Source organism: Mustela putorius, unplaced genomic scaffold (genome assembly GCF_011764305.1).
Source record: "Mustela putorius furo isolate JIRA1106 unplaced genomic scaffold, ASM1176430v1.1 tig00000997_pilon_pilon_pilon, whole genome shotgun sequence".
Lineage (NCBI taxonomy): Eukaryota > Metazoa > Chordata > Mammalia > Carnivora > Mustelidae > Mustela > Mustela putorius.
Window position 1 is genome coordinate 1,563,588 of NW_025421527.1, and position 16,934 is coordinate 1,580,521.

Genomic DNA, 16,934 nt, shown 5'->3' on the forward strand with positions numbered 1-16,934 from the left:
ACCAATTTCAATCTGTGACAGAGCACTGAAGGGCAGATGCCAGGCATCGGAGGCCACCGGCACCAGCCCCTGCCGCCGACGGCATGTTCTGGCTGCTCCCGCCCCTCCTGCTTGTCTTCTCCAGCCCAGGTAAATGCCGCAGCAGACTGGCGTAGCCACGGACGGACTCCCGCGTTCTGTGCTGCTTGCTCAATCTGAATCACTTATGCGTATTGTGTGTCTGTCTGTCTGTCTGTCTGTCTGCTGTGGACCGGGGCGGGGTGGGGGGTAGGGCGGGGAGGTTCTCGGTGGTGCCCGAGAAAGTGCCACCTCCTCTCAACTTGGCACACTAAGTGCCCAAGTTCCTTCAGAGTTCACGGCTTCACCTGCGTAGGGCTGTGAGGGGGTCTCTGCGGAGCACGGGAGGTGAGCTGTTTCTAAGACGAGACAATGTGGCGTTTACAACCATCATGTTCTGGAAGAAAGAGTACTGGGATGAGGAGAGTGAGTTCTCCTCCCAAATTAGCTGCTGTCTTGCTCTGGAACCTTAGGTAGGTTACTGAGTGTGCCTGAACCTCACTGTCCTCATCAAAAAGACTGAAAACCTATGGCTCCGTGTAGCCAGAATTTCTGGGCATAATGAAGACCTAGAAATAGTCGTATTCATTTCTGCTCACTGTAAAAAAAGACATCTCCCTTCCTCTGATGCAAATCAGGGTCTAGGCAGCCCAGCAGGACTGTACGTGCCACAGAGAAAGGAACAGGAGCTGGTCCTGCCTCCTGGTTCCCTGCTGTCTGCTACTTGGAGAACAGGAAGGGATTCTGTTCCAGGCCCTGGGCTAAGTGCTGCACACACAATATATGCATAAGCCCCAGGACAGGCCTGTGAGTTGGAACTGTATTGACCCACTTTGAGGAGCCAAGATGATTTAAATAACTTGTCCAAATTTCATTAGCCAGCAGGTGGCAAACTCTTGAAATAGTTGCAAAAGTTTTGAGAAATAGTGACAACCAAAAGACAGAAGTGAGAGCATCACACAGACGTAGAATGAACTGGAGTGACTGGCAGCAGGAGTGAGGGGAACGCGCTGGTTTTCCACGTTCCGGGGACGTACCAGGATCAAAGCAGGCAAAACCTTCCCACCTTGTGGAGTTCACATTTGAGCAGGGGAAACGAATGAGTGAAATGGCAAATTGCACAGAGATAAAGGACAACTAAGTCGAGCAGAGAAAGAGGGTATGAAGTGCCGTGGAAGGGGCAGGGAAATTTCAGACAGAGTAACCAACGGTGGCGAAGTTGGGTGACAACGGGGAGCGGAGGAGGGAGCCGCCATGGAGAAGGGGAGCCTAGTTCAGGACCTGCTGATTTTAAGACATCAATATCCATGAGAAGATTTCCGAAGAGCAGCTGGAAATTGAGGACTAGGGGCTGGAGGCTTGGAAGTCATGGCACCGAACTGATAAACAAAGCTAAGGACAAAGTTCAAGGAAGACAGCACCCTGGGCAGTGTGTGTAAGACGCAGAAAAGAGGGAGAATTTGTTTGTATAGTCGAGAGCCGCTCCCCGGCCTGAGAGCAAAGCCCTGCATCTTTGCTGCACTTTTCCCTCCTTGCAAAATTGAACCCACCCTAAAATGCAATATGCTGAGTGTCCTCAGGTTAAAATTGCCCTGCTCCTCCCCATTTCCATCAATACCTCTTGTAAAGACCCTGTGAAATAGATCCAGGGAAGAGGAAAGCAGGCACAGGACCCTTAAGTAACTTACTCTGTGTCACACGGTTATGGGCTGGGGTGGCGCCCTGGGCCCTGTAGAAAAAGAAACACTTGTGAATGCACTTGCTGGTGTTCTGGAACCCAGGAGAGGAGCGAAGGTTGCCAAGGTCGGACGTCAGGGAGCCCTGCTCCAGAGTCGGTGCTCAGAATCACCTGGCTGTGCTACTCGGTTGACGTGCAGCTATAATGCATATAAAATGTGACACTGGGAAGAAAATCAGCAGGTTGTCATGAAACAGAAAAACAGGGGTATCTACTTTGCGTGGGGCCAGAAGTGTGCAAAAGCCCGCTGCTGGGAAAAGTTTGAGGAAGGAAAAGAAATCTGCTGTGGCAAAGATCTGGCACAAATCAAGTCAATTTTGAAAAGACGCGTGAAGGAAGTTGACTCATACCATCAACCTACTTTCCAGTTGGTCAGACACTGTGACTTGCTACTTTTTTTTAAAGTTCACTGAAAAGATAAACCATGTTAGGAAATAATCCCAGTAGGTATAACTAAAATCGGGCATCTTTGTGCCCTCGAGAAAATGAATTTCACTCGTTTCTCCATTTTGTTCTTTCTAGATGAGAACTTACCAAACATTGATAGGCATACAGGTTCCTAGGGAATCGTATAATACTGATTCTGAACGCAGACAAACACTCTGCATTTATATGAGCTTCTCTGGTAACCCCAGTGAGGCTCCGTGGGCCACACCATGAGTAGCAAGGCTCTAGATTTCGTGGGACTTTAGTCATGTTGCGGCTGAAGGGGGGGAGAATAGGGACCGAGTCTTTGCTTATGTTTGCCAGAAGCAGATACAGGTATGCGGATGCTCAGGAGAGAAGTGGTTGCTGGCGTAGGTAGAGCCAATACATGGGAGCTGGCCCTGTGATTCTGAGGTCTCCTGAGTCCAAAACTTGAAGACTTTCCTGCTCAGAGATTACATCCGATGGCTCCCAGCCCTTGAGCAACTTCTCTTACCAACCGTGCACAGCTGCCAGGAATTATCATTGCTCATTGTCATTGCTCACTACGGGCCAGGAGTTGTTTTGCATTTTGACATTACCCTCAAGGACAGCCGTGCCTTTCCAGCTCTGAGTCCGCCGTCTGTCCCCATGTGACCGCCGTCTGTCCCCATGTGACCACCGTCTGTCCCCATGTGACCTCCAGCCTCCCAGGCTCCATCTACCCTCAGCGGGGTCTCCGTCGGCAGGCAGCTTTTCTTTCTTTCTTCCATGAAGGTAAAATTCACAAAACATAAAATAACTCTCAAGTGTATAATTCAGTAGCATTTGGTACGTTCACGGTGGTGTGCAACCTCCTTTATCATCCCAAAAACATTGTAACACCTCGAAAGATGACTGGATGTCCATTAAGCAGTGATTTCCCGCTTGCCCCTTCCCCCAAGCCCCACGCCCCCCTGGCAAATACCAACTAGCTTTTTGTCTCTGTGGGTTTACCTATACTGGACATTTCATATCAATGAAATAGTAAGATATGAGATCTTTCTGTCTGACGTCTTCCACGTCGTATAATGTTTACAAGGTTCATTCATACCGTACCATGTACCAGCCTTTCATTTCTTCTTATTGTTCAGTAACATTCCATTGTATACATGTAGCAGATTTTATTGACCCACTCATCTACAGAGATGAGCACTTGGGTGTTTCCACCTTTTGGCCTTTGTAAATGAGGATTTTCATGCAGGTATTTGCTTGAGCACCTGTTTTCAATTGTGATCCGATTCTGGGTCATACGATAATTCTAGGATTAATCTGAGGAATCACTAAATAATTTTCTACAGTGGCTGGTCCGGTTTGTATTCCGACCAGCAGTATATAGGGTTCCACTTTCTCCAGCCCTTACTAATTCTTTTTTTAAAGATTTTATTTGTATATTTGAGAGAGGGAGAGAATGAGAGTGAGTGAGCAAGAGAGGGGGAGGGTCAGAAGGAGAAGCAGACTCCCAGCGGAGCAGGGAGTCCAATGCAGGACTCCATCCCAGGACTCCAGGATCATGACCTGAGCTGAAGGCAGTCGCTCAACCAACTGAGCCACCCAGGCATCCTATCTTGTGAATTCTTAAGAGCACTTACTTTCTGATGATGCTGATGGCGATGGTCACTGTTCTGGAGTTGGTATTCAAAAGGTTTCTTTTCCTGTTCCAGCAATTAATTAATTAGTTTCTAAAAGATAAAGTTCACAGTTGGACAGGAGCTTCTAGAAGTTTCCTGAGTCTAGGAGGTCTCTCTGGTGACAAAATCCCTCCTCCAGCTTCTCATTCTTGAGGTGAATGGGACAAGAGATCGTCTTTTGTAGCTACTTCCTGCTGGATGCGGGCATCCTCTGGGGGCTCAGTGGAGCTCTTTCCAGCTAGTCGGAGATATGTGGGTCACTGGGCTCAGCTCTGAGCTCTTCATACCCTTGTGTTATCACCATCTGCAACTGTATGGCTTCCACATGCTCGGTCACAAACTGTACCAAACTGGTGGGTATGCAGGTCCGAGAAGTAATGAGTGGCAGGATTATTAGTGGCCGCAGGAAAGAGAGGAAATCTGTGATACTGGGTTATGCCGTTTGATAGTTGGTCAGTCTTAACTGGGAGATCTTTCTCTGGTTGAAGGTATGCAGTCAGGACTCCTGATCAGAGTTTTTTAATATTCACTTCTACTTCACCCGCAGGTACAACGTGACGTATTAGTTTCTACACAGATGCCCCTTCCTTCTGCTAACTAGTTCAGAGCTGGTCTATTATCACACACTACATTAGCTAAGGAGTCAAGGACAATTTTTAAATTCTTGAGGGCACTGCCTGTATTTCTAGCCAATGTTTCTGTTGTGCCAATTCTTTAGGGTGGCTTCATGATATAAAACCTCCCAAGGGGCGGTTAATCTGATGGTCAGTCCAGTGCTGGCCAGAATCAGTCCCAGGGCTCTCTTTTCCCAATGAAGGTTGAGTAGGATTATGGAAGGTCATTCACACGGGACTCACGAAGCCTACAGTACATTGTCCAGTGAGCTGGTCATCGTCAATAGACACATGAGCAACAGCGAGACGTGGGGAGATAAGAATCCCAACTGGAGATGTGTCCTTGGGAGCTGGTGGTGAGGTGACCCACCAATAAAAGCACATCCTGGATGCACAGGCTCAGGGAGCTGCACTGAGTTAAACCAGTGAAGCAGTTCGGGGCCCCAGCTGGGGGACACCCTTGCATGCAGGAGACAACAAAGGTCCGCTCCACAAGACTGTGTAATGGCTTGGACCTGAGGCTGCCTTTCCAGGGGCCTGATTACATAAATAGGTCTGTCTCCAGCACCCCTTAGGCTTGGTCAGTCTTGTCCTTGCCTTCCATTGACTTTCCTATGTCCTTGTAGTGCTGTCGCAGCCCTTCGATGGCACCGATGAGCTTCTCTTGGACAGCAATCCTCAGTGACCTTGACAGTAAGAGGGGCTGTGGCTGTTTCAGGGGTATACCCACAAGCAGGCCTCTGGTGCTGAGGTGCGACATAGGTCTCACACCCCTCTTCTCCCAGTATCATTAACAATGAGGGTAAGATTTACACAGAGAATTTCTCAATGGGAATGACTCAGCCATACAACGAGGGAAGGAAATTTTTTATTTTCCTTTATTTTTAAAAATTTATGTATTTATTTGAAAGAGTGCAGCCATGAATGCGAGGGGCAGAGGGAGAGGAAGAGAAAATCTCAAGCAGGCTCCCCACTGAGCACAGAGCCTGACTCTGGGCTCAGTCCCACAACCCTGAGATCATGACCTGCGCTGAAACCAAGAGTCAGACGCTCAGCCCACTGAGTCACCCAGGTACCCCTGGAAGGAGAATTTTTAGAGGAATTCAGGGAGCCCATAAAAAAACTTACATTAGTGCTCTCTTCGACAGCACATAGACTAAAATTGGAACGATACAGGGAAGATGAGCATGGCCCCTGCTCAAAGATGATGTGCAAATTCCTGAAGTGATCCATACTTTTATGTGTTAATCAAAATCAAATTTTGCCTTGTAATTATGTGTTATTTCCTAAGCCCAAAATGTATGTATTAAGCATAAAACCTGTTATAACTTAAAAAAAATTTTCTAATGGCAGCATTAGGATAGAGTGGACCTTACATCCTTTTTTAAAATTTTTATTAAAAGATTTTATTTATTGGGGCGCCTGGGTGGCTCAGAGGGTTAAAGCCTCTGCCTTCGGCTCAGGTCATGATCCCAGGGTGCTGGGATTGAGCCCTGCATCAGGCTCTCTCCTTGGTGAGGAGCCTGTTTCCTCCTCTCTCTCTCTGCCTGCCTCTCTGCCTACTTGTGATCTCTCTCTGTCGAATAAATAAATAAAATCTTTTAACAAAAAGATTTTATTTATTTATTCGGCAGAAAGAGACACAGTGAGAGAGGGAACACAGCAGGGGGAGTGGGAGAGGGAGAAGCAAGCTTCTTCCTGAACAGAGAGCCCAATTTGGGGCTCGATCCCAGGACCCTGGGATCATGGCCTGAGCTGAAGGCAGATGCTTAACGACTGAGCCACCCAAGCTCCCACTACATCCTTTTTTTTAGAGTAGATTTTTTTTTTCCTGATTTTTATCCTTCAGAACATACTACTAGCAAACAGGACATTTTTTAAAATCTTTTTTAATTAATTTTTTAATTCTTTTATAAACATATAATGTATTTTTATCCCCAGGGGTACAGGTCTGTGAATCACCAGGCTTACACATTTCATAGCACTCACCGTAGCACATACCCTCCCCAATGTCCATAACGCCACCATTGTCTCCCAACCCCCCCTCCCCCCAACAATCCTCAGCCTGTTTTGTGAAATTGAGTCTTTTATGCTTTGTCTCCCTTAAATGCTGGAAATAAAGAAATCAGATATGGCAAAGATAAAGATAAACCCTCCCAATCCCACCTTCTTTCATTTTTTCTTATCCATTCATCTGTTGATGGACATCTAGGTTCTTTCCATAGTTTGGCTACTGTAGACATTGCTGCTATAAACATTTGGGTGCACGTGCCCTTTCAGAGCACTACATTTGTATCTTTAGGGTAAATACCCAGTAGTGCAATCGCTGGGTCATAGGGTAGCTCTATTTTCAGCTTTTTGAGGAACCTGCACGCTGTTTTCCAGAGTGGCTGCACCAGCTTGCATTCCCACCAACAGTGTAGGAGGGTTCCCCATTCTCCGCATCCTCACCAGCGTCTGTCATTTCTTGACTTGTTAATTTTAGCCATTCTGACTGGTGTGAGGTGGTATCTCATTGTGGTTTTGATTTGTATTTCCCTGATGCTGAGTGATGTGGAGCATTTTTTCATGTGTCTATTGGCCATCTGGATGTTTTCTTTGCAGAAATGTCGGTTCATGTCCACTGCCCATTTCTTGATTGGATTATTTGTTCTTTGGGTGTTGAGTTTGCTAAGCTCTTTATAGATTTTGGACACTAGCCCTTTATCTGATATGTCGTTTGCAAATATCTTCTTCCATTCTATCAGTTGTCTTTTGGTTTTGTTAACTGTTTCCTTGTCGTACAAAAGCTTTAATCTTAATGAAATCCCAATAGTTCATTTTTGCCCTTGCTTCCCTTGCCTTTGGCAATATTCCTAGGAAGAAGTTGTTGCGGCTGAGGTCAAAGAGGTTGCTGCCCAAACAGGACATTTTCAGAATAGATTCAGTAACATTTTATTAAAGAACTTGTGTGCTAAGTACTGTGTATATTCCTATGTTAGGTGGTCCCCTCTAACAATTTAATGTTAAAAATTTTGGTCTCGGATGTCCTGATTTCCACTCTCTTGGTGTGCTTGGAAAAAGTATACACACACACACGTATGCTAATATATATATACATATATATATATATATATGGTTTTTCAGGACTTTAAAAAAAAACATATTGAAGCCTTAAAAAAAAAAAAAACATATTCACACATTCTCAATGTATGGTAAAACAGACAGAAGTAACATCTCGAGGTCCAGAGTGGAGCTGTACTCCTCAGGCGCCCGCCTCACTCTCAGCCAGCTTCTGATGCCACCCAGGTCCCCTGCACAGGGCACTTGGAAAACACTGGTCAGGAACATTCCTTATTCTCCTTAGCCAGATAGCAGTACCGCTGTCCCCGGTGTCAAACTGATCTGGTCTTCATCATTTTGTATTCTGGTTTCAACCGGAATCATCCCAAATTGCATCTTATTTTTCGTTCCAGTTTTCCAATTAATTCTTTTTATTCATTCTTAATCAGGCTCATCAGTAGACGCTGTTATTTGTAAGAACAGTGATTCCAGCAAGTGAGGAGAACTGATGCCCTTTTTGCGATCTGAATAAAAGCATTTACAATTTCTAAATTATTATTTTGTAAAATTCTTAGAGCCTCACTATTTCACCTCATCACAGGTGGATTTAATATTGTTTTGTGTAAAAACAGTCCTTTCCTCATTGTGTCATCAGTTCTTAAAATGCATTATAGAAAAATAACCAAGTTGACTTTCACACCTTATATAATCACTGGTGTTACAAACACGAACTGGGGAGACAGCGTCCTAGAAAGACATACTCTTTCTCACATATGCCCTTACTGAGAAAATAATATACCAATGAGCATGGCCATGTCAACTTGTGCTTCAAACTGAAATTTTTAAGATCATAAAATTACTAAGTCAGATCAGGGATTTACAACCGTGGTTTCAGTAATGCCCGAGGCAGCCTTTCCAGAGTAAATTCTGGGCCCTATTGGTGTTTATGCTCCATATGACATATATTGCCTTTCAATTTTATCCATTTCCTAGAAAACCATCTTCAGTAAATTTTCCCTAGTCTCTTTAGGCGTGCGGCTGGTAGTCATGGGAACGAGACATAAGGGAGGCCAGAAGTTGGGTTGAGATCGGAAGAGACTACTTTGCACTTTAATGAAGTCATACTTGATAATAAGTGTATAAGTTACTAATATATGAATTGGTGTTAAATGTATCTTCCATTTGAATTCCCATTGGGTAAAGTTATTTCTTGAAGTGACAAAAATTACATTCGGGTCCCTCTGGACTGGATGGTACAGAAGCCGTCCAGTTTCAGTCTGTGGGCACTGGTGACAAATCCCCTTCTGCTATGAGTTTACTTAGTTTCCCTTGGGAGTTCCAATCCCAAGATGCCCTAGTGTGTCTGTAGCCTGAGATGTTCCTAGAGCCTCTATGACAATAAACAATATCAGGAAAGTGTTCACACTAAGATCTTAAGGGCTAAAACATGGTACCCGGCCTCTGGAGTCTGGTGAGCAGGGCCAAGAGGATTGAAAACCATCCATTTTCACCATGTATTAGCAATGAGCGGCTGCATGTCTTACTGAGCAGTCATAGGGGAAATGGGTTAAGCTCTCAAAGGCAGCAAAGCTGCACAGCAGTTAGCACAGTGTGGACTGAAATCACTGTAGTTCAGATCTGAGCGTCCTGCCCACTGGGGTTTTACTTTTCTGTATGTCCCTGGAACAGAAGTCTCAGACCAGAGAGTGGCTCACGGGTGTGCTTGTTGTCATCTGTTGCTTGGAGCACCTGGTCTCTTGAGTGCCGGTGACCTTTCCACTCCAGAGTCGGGGATCCAAGGCACCATTCCTTTTCGTTTTACAGGGGAATGCATGGCCAACAGCACTAGGTGGGTCCCCGTGCTTATTGGGTGTGCTTAATCCCGGAGTGACCCACTTTTCCAAGTTGGTCGGGTGAACCCTGATTTCAGTAGGTAGGTGAAGGGGAAGGTCCCAAGGATTGTGTTGGAGATTAATTGGAGGCTTAATTATTAATTATTATTATAAATTATGATAAATTATTAATGCTATTAATTATATATTTAGTGGGCAGAGAAACCTCTGGGTTTGGTGGTGAGGAGGAGTGAGAGACCTTAGGAAAGAGCTTCCCGTAAGTTGTTTTGAACGGGCCTGATTTTGGTTTACCCTTTGGGGCAGCTCTTACCTTGGTGGGAGCTATCAGTAATAATTTTAAACAGTTTTGCTGTGTTTCTGGACACAACTTCACCGGATCTTTCCCAAGGGGTTCTTTTAGTTTCCCCTGACTTTCTAGAGGACTGAGGTCTCCAGGCACAGAGTACAGCCTCCATTTGATGTCCAAAGCTCTGGCTACCCCAGAAATAACCTTTGAGATGAAAGCCGACCCATTATCGCTTATTTGTCTGACAGTAGACACACCGGTTTGCTATTTTTAATAACCTTTCTCATCCCCGGAATGTCTGTAATCTTTGCTAAAGCTTACATAGGCATAAAGCTTCTTGGCCGTAAGGAGTTGGATCACGTGCACTCTTAGGACCCCACCCCCACCCCATACAGTTTGCCAGGTGCCCGGACTTTCCCACTGCTCTTTTGTCATCCAGTCTCTGATTATCAGGGACTACAGGGAGCCCATTTTTGCTGCCTCTTTTGTTTCATCACAGGAGTAGGTTGGGATGGACTGATAAAGTGGCAAGGGAGAGATTAATGGCCTCAGCAAATTCTCCCCTGATCTAGGCCTTTCCATGCCTGTGTCAGCCAAACAACCTCCCTGTATCACTTCTGAATTTCCTTCCTGGTGGCCCTTACAGTGAATGACCCACTGCCACCTTTGGTGGCTTGTGCCCTGCTTCTAACAGCCTGTTTGGATTTCTTTGCCATATCTGATTTCTTTATTTCCAGCATTTAAGAACCCTCTTCCTTTCCATATGGCTCCATGAGCGTGGGTTACAGAGAAGGTGTATTTAGAATCAGTATGAATAGGTAGCACTCGATCTTGACCCAATTCTAAAGCTCTGCTTAGCACAATCATGTCTGCCCGGGGCCAGCCTCTGAGCCTCCACCAGAGTGTTGAGGGACAAAACCACACAACATGCCTGTCCTGCCCATTCTCTATGAAACCGCCACCGCCTGCAAACCAGCCTTCCTGGGCACTGGACAGGGCTCCACTTTGGAGATCTCTGAGACTAGAGCATACTTGATCCTTTACTTCTGGGCGACTGTGGGGTGTGCGTGGATGAAGATCAGGAAGTAGGGTGGCTGGGTTGGAAGTGTGACATGGTTTCAGCTGTCACTGAGGGGGGCTTCTAGCAGCATGGCCATCGCAGTAGTCTCCGTTAGGACAGCCCCAGAGGCCTCTCGGCTTCCAAGAGACCAGAGGCCGGGCATGGGGTCCAGACTAATAGGCTGACTTGTAGTTTTTCTCTGCCTCTTTGATCGAAAAGCATGTGGCCGCCACAGCCCTCAGGCAGGGAGTCCGACCGCTGGCCACCACGTCCAGCTGTTTAGAGAAATAATACTGTTCTCTCCAGGCGCCCCAGCATTTGGGTTAACAGCCCCATAGCCACTTCTTGTTACCACTTCTTATTACCCTTCTGAAAGAGGGTATTTAAGTCTAGTGAAATCTTGATCCCATGCTTTATCCCGCTCAGACAGGTTGGTCTCATGTCCCTGAAGCTGACCATAAAAGCGTTTCACGGTTAGCCCAAAGTTAGGAACACAGATGTGCAAAACCCAGCCATTCCCCAAATCCCACAACATTGCTTGCGGGTTCTTGGTGGAGCTGCTGGACATACTGCTTTTTCTCTCTCTTGAGGAAAACCTTGCTGCCACCTGCTCCGCCGCCTTAGAAATAATGAGCCCCAAGCATTTTACAGTTTCTTTAGAAATTTGAGCTTTTTCTTTTGATACCTTATACCCCTTGCTAAACAGGACATTTAACATGAATATACTTATTTTTGTTCAGAATATCTTGAGTGAGGCTGGCTATTGGAATACATCCATGCATGGTCTGAGAGCTCTCTTCTAGAGTTAACTCGTTTAAAGCTTGTTCTAGGATTTTTACAGAGATAGTGGGGGAATTTTTTTAAATCCCCAAGATAAACCAGTCCAGCAGTATTGTTTTCTTGGGGGTGGGGGGCGAGGTCTTCCCACTCAAAGCAAAAAATTCTTGGGATTCAGAATCTAGTGGGAAGTAGAAAAAGGCCTTCTTTAAATCTAACACAGTGTAATGTGTACTATCACTTGGCAAATTGGCCGATAGTGTATATAGATCAGGTATTACAGGATATAAGTCTCAAATAGACTCATCAATAGCTTGGAGACCTTGAACAAATCTTTTCCTTGGTCCCTGGCTTTCTTTCTCTTTCTTTCTTTCTTTTTTTTTAAGATTTTATTTATTTATTTGTCAGAAAGAGAGAGAGAGAGAAAGCACACAAGCAGGCAGAGAGGCAGGCAGAGGCGGAGAGAGAGGCAGGCTCCCTGCTGAGTAAGGAGCCCGATGCAGGACTTGATCCCCAGACCCTGGGATCATGACCTGAGCCGAAGGCAGCGGCTTAACTCACTGAGCCACCCAGGCGTCCCTGGTTCCTGGCTTTTTAACAGGTAAACTGCGGTATTGCGTGGGGATCTACATGGCCTGATCAACGTTTGCTCTGAGAATCTATTACCCAGAACTTCCCTTGTATAGCTTCTGGCTTTAACGGGTGTTGCCTTACCCCTAGCCAATGATGGATCTGTCTTCTTTTATTTTTCAAGATTTTATTTATTTATATAAAAGAAAGAGAGAGAAAGAGCACAAGCAGCGGAAAAGGCAGAGGGAGAAGCAAGTTCCCTGCTGAGCAGGGAGCCCGATGTGGGACTTGATCCCAGGACTTTGGGGTCATGACATGAGCTGAAGGCAGACGCTCAACTGACTGAACCACCCAGGTGCCCAATCAATCTGTTTCAATTCCATCATCACGAGTGTGGCACTGTGGGCACATCTCACTCATCCTTGTGCCCAGACCTCTGAGTTAACCTGGCTTAAAACAGTCTGTGCAGTCTTCTCTCCTGCAGACGCTAGCAGACCACGTAGTAGAGCTGTGGCTTTAGCTCCCTGGGACCTGGACACTTGGATCTCTCTCCTGTCCTGCTCCTAACTGAGTAAGGCTCTCAATTAGGATAAAATGTCTCCTCCTAAAAGAGGAATAGGACGTTCTGGTGCATAAAGAAAAGAGTGTTTGAGTCATCTTGACCCTATGCTGCTGGTCAGAGTCTCCAGAAATCTTTCAGTTTCTCCTCCTCCCGAGACTCCTTTTATACTACATTTTGTGTTAGAAAAGCTACTCTTTTGGGTGCTCAACACAGAGAAACTGGCTGCAGTATTGGGCAAAAATTCAACCCACTCTCCTCCCCACTGAGAGGGTCACTGAGGGCTCCTCATGGGAAGGGAGGATCTGGTTATTTGAAGCTGGCCGGGGAGCCCCATGGCCCCGTCTCCTCCCATCTTCACTGAGGGGCAGCTGGGGTGATTCCGTTTTGCCCAGCCTCCTATTGGGGGTGGAGTGAGCACTTCTGTCTCCATTGCCCTTCCGTTTACAGGAGGCCCCCTGACCGTAACCCAACTCTGTCAGCTGCCTCTTGATCCCACGGGTGGGGCGCAGGTTGGCAGAGGGGCCGGGGACAGTCACCCACAACGTCTTCCTTCCTGAGCCTGGGTTACCTCAAGTGGCCTGGAGCACCACTGTCAGAAGGCAGCTCACTTTTCAGCTTTCTGGACCGCTCTCCCGCTAACTCCCCCCACCCCGCCCGCATCCGCATTGAACACCCCAAAGGCTGCTTCTGCTAGCTGAGCGGAGTCAGTTTGGGGACCTATGGTCAGTTTTTGAAGTTTTCTACAGATTTCTGGAGTGCTTTTGAGATATGAAATAGGTATTAAGGACCACTTTGGCTACCTTGTGCCTTGAGGGCCCAATTTGTAGGTTATCTCAGACTAATTCTGGAGCCTGAGAAGGCTGGTGATTTTGCATTTTTTCCCTGGTGACTCTCCCTCAATTTGGATGATTTATAGGAGGTCTACCCACTTCTTGCATATATTTCAAAAGCAGGCTCCAGAAAAGCCATATAAATCCTCTCTCCCATCTAAGGAGTCAGGATCCCACTGAGGGACAACTCCTGGCACTCCCTCTTCACTCTCTCTGGGACCACGACCCAGGCCGATAGTCCCTTTCAGCCCCTTCTCTGGCTTTTGTCACTCCCACCGACTGTTCTTCTGGCTTTAGGAGGATGGTTGGTAAAGCTTGGATGTCCGCCCAGACGGGGATGTGCATAGAAAATATGCAGCCAATTTATGAATTCAACTAGATGAGCTCGTAGTCCCCAGGTGTGTCTTCCAGTCGCACAGGTGTGATGTTGAAAAGAGGACATTAATGAGACGCCTGTGACCATTAGGAACTTGTCCAAATGGAATATTCTGGAAGTGGGTCCTTAATCTAGTAGTCCTATCTAGTAAGGGAGGAGATATTGGGACCTGCTTGGGTGGGGGGGCAGTTAATGGGAAACCAGGGGTTGGCACTAACAGGGTTGGCAGAACTGGGGTCTAGGTGTCACTGAAGATCTGGGTACCAGGGAAATAAGGCAGAGGCTTATTACGACTTCATGGCTGACTTGGAAATGTAGAAGGGATTTGAGGCGAACTGTTTCTAGCTTTTATGTCCTCTGACTTAAAGGACTAGTTCTTCATCGGATTTAATATGGGAAGTATTTTTGAGGTTTTAGGTTCCACCTTAATCTTACAAATTTTACATTTCCTTTGTAAACCTTCATTTCAATATAGTGGCATAAAGCGTTGAACATATAGGCTCCCTTCCCATTTTCTTACCTTTCTACAAAATACTTTTAATTGCAATGTGTTATTGAAATTTAAAGTTCCATTCCCTGGCCATTTTTCTCAGTCCTCTACAGTACGTTGTGGTCAGGCTATGTTGCAAAAGGAGATCACTTGCTTTTAAGTCCAGGGGGAGTATCCAAACACCTTCCAGTCCTGGAGGTTACAGTCCACAGTCTTTCCCTCAGAATGGAACTTGTCCCACGTTCTGGGAATTTTCCTTAGAGTCTCCCTCTAACCTACAAAGGTAACTTACAGTGAGTAGTGGTGATGCGAATGCCACGCCATCTTGCTCACAGAATATTTAAGACTCCAGTGGCTTGTCCTTAAGAGAAAAGCTAGAGAAAGAAAGGTGCCCCAGTGGCTTCTTAAAAGATGTTGGGAGACTGCCAAGGAGTCTGAGATTTCTATCTTATCAGTTAGTAAAAAGGGAAATAAACCAGAGAACAGGGGACCTCTACTTACAGATTGCCGGTAAAGAAAGAGAAAGGAAGGACAAGGTACACAAAGGCCAAACCCCAGGGGAGTGAGCCAGTCAGCAATGGTCTATTGACTAAAAGCATATGACACACATATTAGGTCAGCCAGGGCAGAGATGTCTAGAAATCTCCCAGACTCTAAGCCCCGGATATCAGAACATAGTATCCAGGGTCCTTGACAAAGGGACCAACCAAATTTAGCCTGTGGACTGGTCTTTAAAGAAAAGCTCTGGTTTCACCAGGCTGGAACGTCCAAGCCTCTTGAAGAGCCAGGTGACACCAGCTTCCTGTCTTTCCCGATTTACCCAGACTTTGTGAGGTGATTCTAATTTACCTCTAAAGCCTGTGCTGTCGACCCAGCTTATGCCAGCAGCAATCATTTTGAATAAACACACTCAGTGTGGCCACTGGATTTCAGGGGCGGTCCCAACACTGGTGGCAGTTACAAGCACCGAGGAGGGAAAGCCCCTTGAGGAATCCAAGCCCGGCCAGTCCCCAGGAGTTTGAATGGGTTAGCCCAGGGCGAGATGCCACTGTCCTCTGCTCTGCTCCTCAGAAACCAGGGAACTAGAGGGCAGAACCACCAAAGGACAAGAATCCATCTGGGTCATCAGACTTTGTTACTGGCCCCATGTGGGTCAGCCCCATGGTGAGTTATAGAGAGAGACTACACTAGCTGGAGATGCCTTATGAAGTCTTCTTTATTTGCAGCAAATAAAGAGAACATGGAGAATCTCCAAAGTCGTGACTCCCCAGACAGGAGCAAGCAGCCTCCTTCTTTCCTTTCTTTTAACGCAATCTTTTAAAATTCCAGTATAATTAACATACAGTGTTATATTTGTTCCCGATGTATAATGTAGCGTTTCAGCAATCGCACACATCACTCAGTGTGCATCAGGATAAGTGCATTCTTAATCCCCTTCACCTACGTTAGCCCTCCCCCCAACCTACCTCCCCTTGGGTAACCAGCAGTGTGCTCTCTAGGGTTAGGAGTCTGCTTTTCGGTTTGTCTCTTTTTTTATTTATTTTGCTCTTTAAATTCCACATGTGAGTGAGACCATATGGTATTTATATTTCTCTGCCTGACCCATTTCACTTAGCATTATACCCTCTAGATCCATCTCTGTTGTTGCAGATGGCAAGATTTCATTCTTTTTTTACAACTGAATAATACTCCATTGTGTGCATATGCCACATCTGAATCCCTTCATCTGTGGATGGACACTTGGGTTGCTTCTGTGTCATGGCTATGGTGAATAATGCTGCAATAACAGATAGAGTGGTGCCTATATCTTTTAGACTTAGTATTTTTATTTTCTCGATGTAAATATCCAGTAGTGAAATGACTGGATCATATGATAATTTTATTTTTAATTTTCTGAGGAACTGAAATATCCATACTGTTTTCCACAGCGGGAACACCAGTTTGCGTTCCCACCAATAGAGCAGGAGAGCTCCTTTTTCTCCACAATCTTAGCAACACTTATTTCTCGTGCCTTTGATTTTAGCCCTTCTGACAAATGTGAGGTGGTATCTCATTGTGGTTTTGATTTGCATTTCCCTGATGGTGAGTGACGTTGAGCATTTTTTCATGTGTCTGTGGGCCATTTGGATGTCTTCTCTGGAGAAATGTCTGTTCATGTCTTTTGCCCATTTAAAAATTGGATTATTTGTTTTGGAGCTGTTGAGTTGTATAAGTTCTTTATAGATTTTGGATACTAATCTTTTATCAGATATGTCATTTGCAAATATCTTCTCCCATTCAATAGGTTGTCGTTTTGTTTTGTTGATGGTGTCTTTCACTGTGCAAAAGCTTTTTGTTTTGGTATAGCCCCAATCATTTAATTTTACTTGCCAAAGGAGACATACTTAGAAAAATATTTCTATGGCTGGTGTCAAAGACATTACTGCCTTTGTTTTCTTCTAGGAATTTTATCTTATCAGGTCTCACATTTAGGTCTTTAATCCATTTGGGGTTTATTTTTGTGTATGGTATAATAAGAAAGTGGTCCAGTGTCATTGTTTTGCATGTAACTGTCCAGTTTTCCCATCACTTTTTGAAGAAACTGTCTTTTTCCCATTGTATATT

The 16,934-nt window shown here is 45.6% G+C and overlaps 1 protein-coding gene and 1 non-coding gene across 9 annotated transcripts in view; both read left to right on the forward strand.

The window, feature by feature from the left end:
* Positions 1 to 16,934, forward strand: part of SLAMF6 (SLAM family member 6) — a 32,163-nt gene continuing 15,229 nt past the window's right edge. For 4 of the 8 annotated variants that reach the window (XM_004775869.3, XM_045086588.1, XM_004775870.3 and 1 more), the window contains exon 1: positions 2 to 129. In XM_004775869.3, the coding sequence (XP_004775926.1) occupies positions 84 to 129 (46 nt within the window). In that variant the 5' untranslated portion in view covers positions 2 to 83. Of the gene's footprint in view, positions 130 to 16,934 lie in introns of all 8 variants that reach the window. The other 4 variants (XM_004775874.3, XM_045086589.1, XM_045086586.1 and 1 more) reach the window with 3 other exon arrangements.
* Positions 5,617 to 5,723, forward strand: LOC123393759. Its single transcript, XR_006608612.1, has one exon. It is a non-coding gene; the product is annotated as a U6 spliceosomal RNA (small nuclear RNA).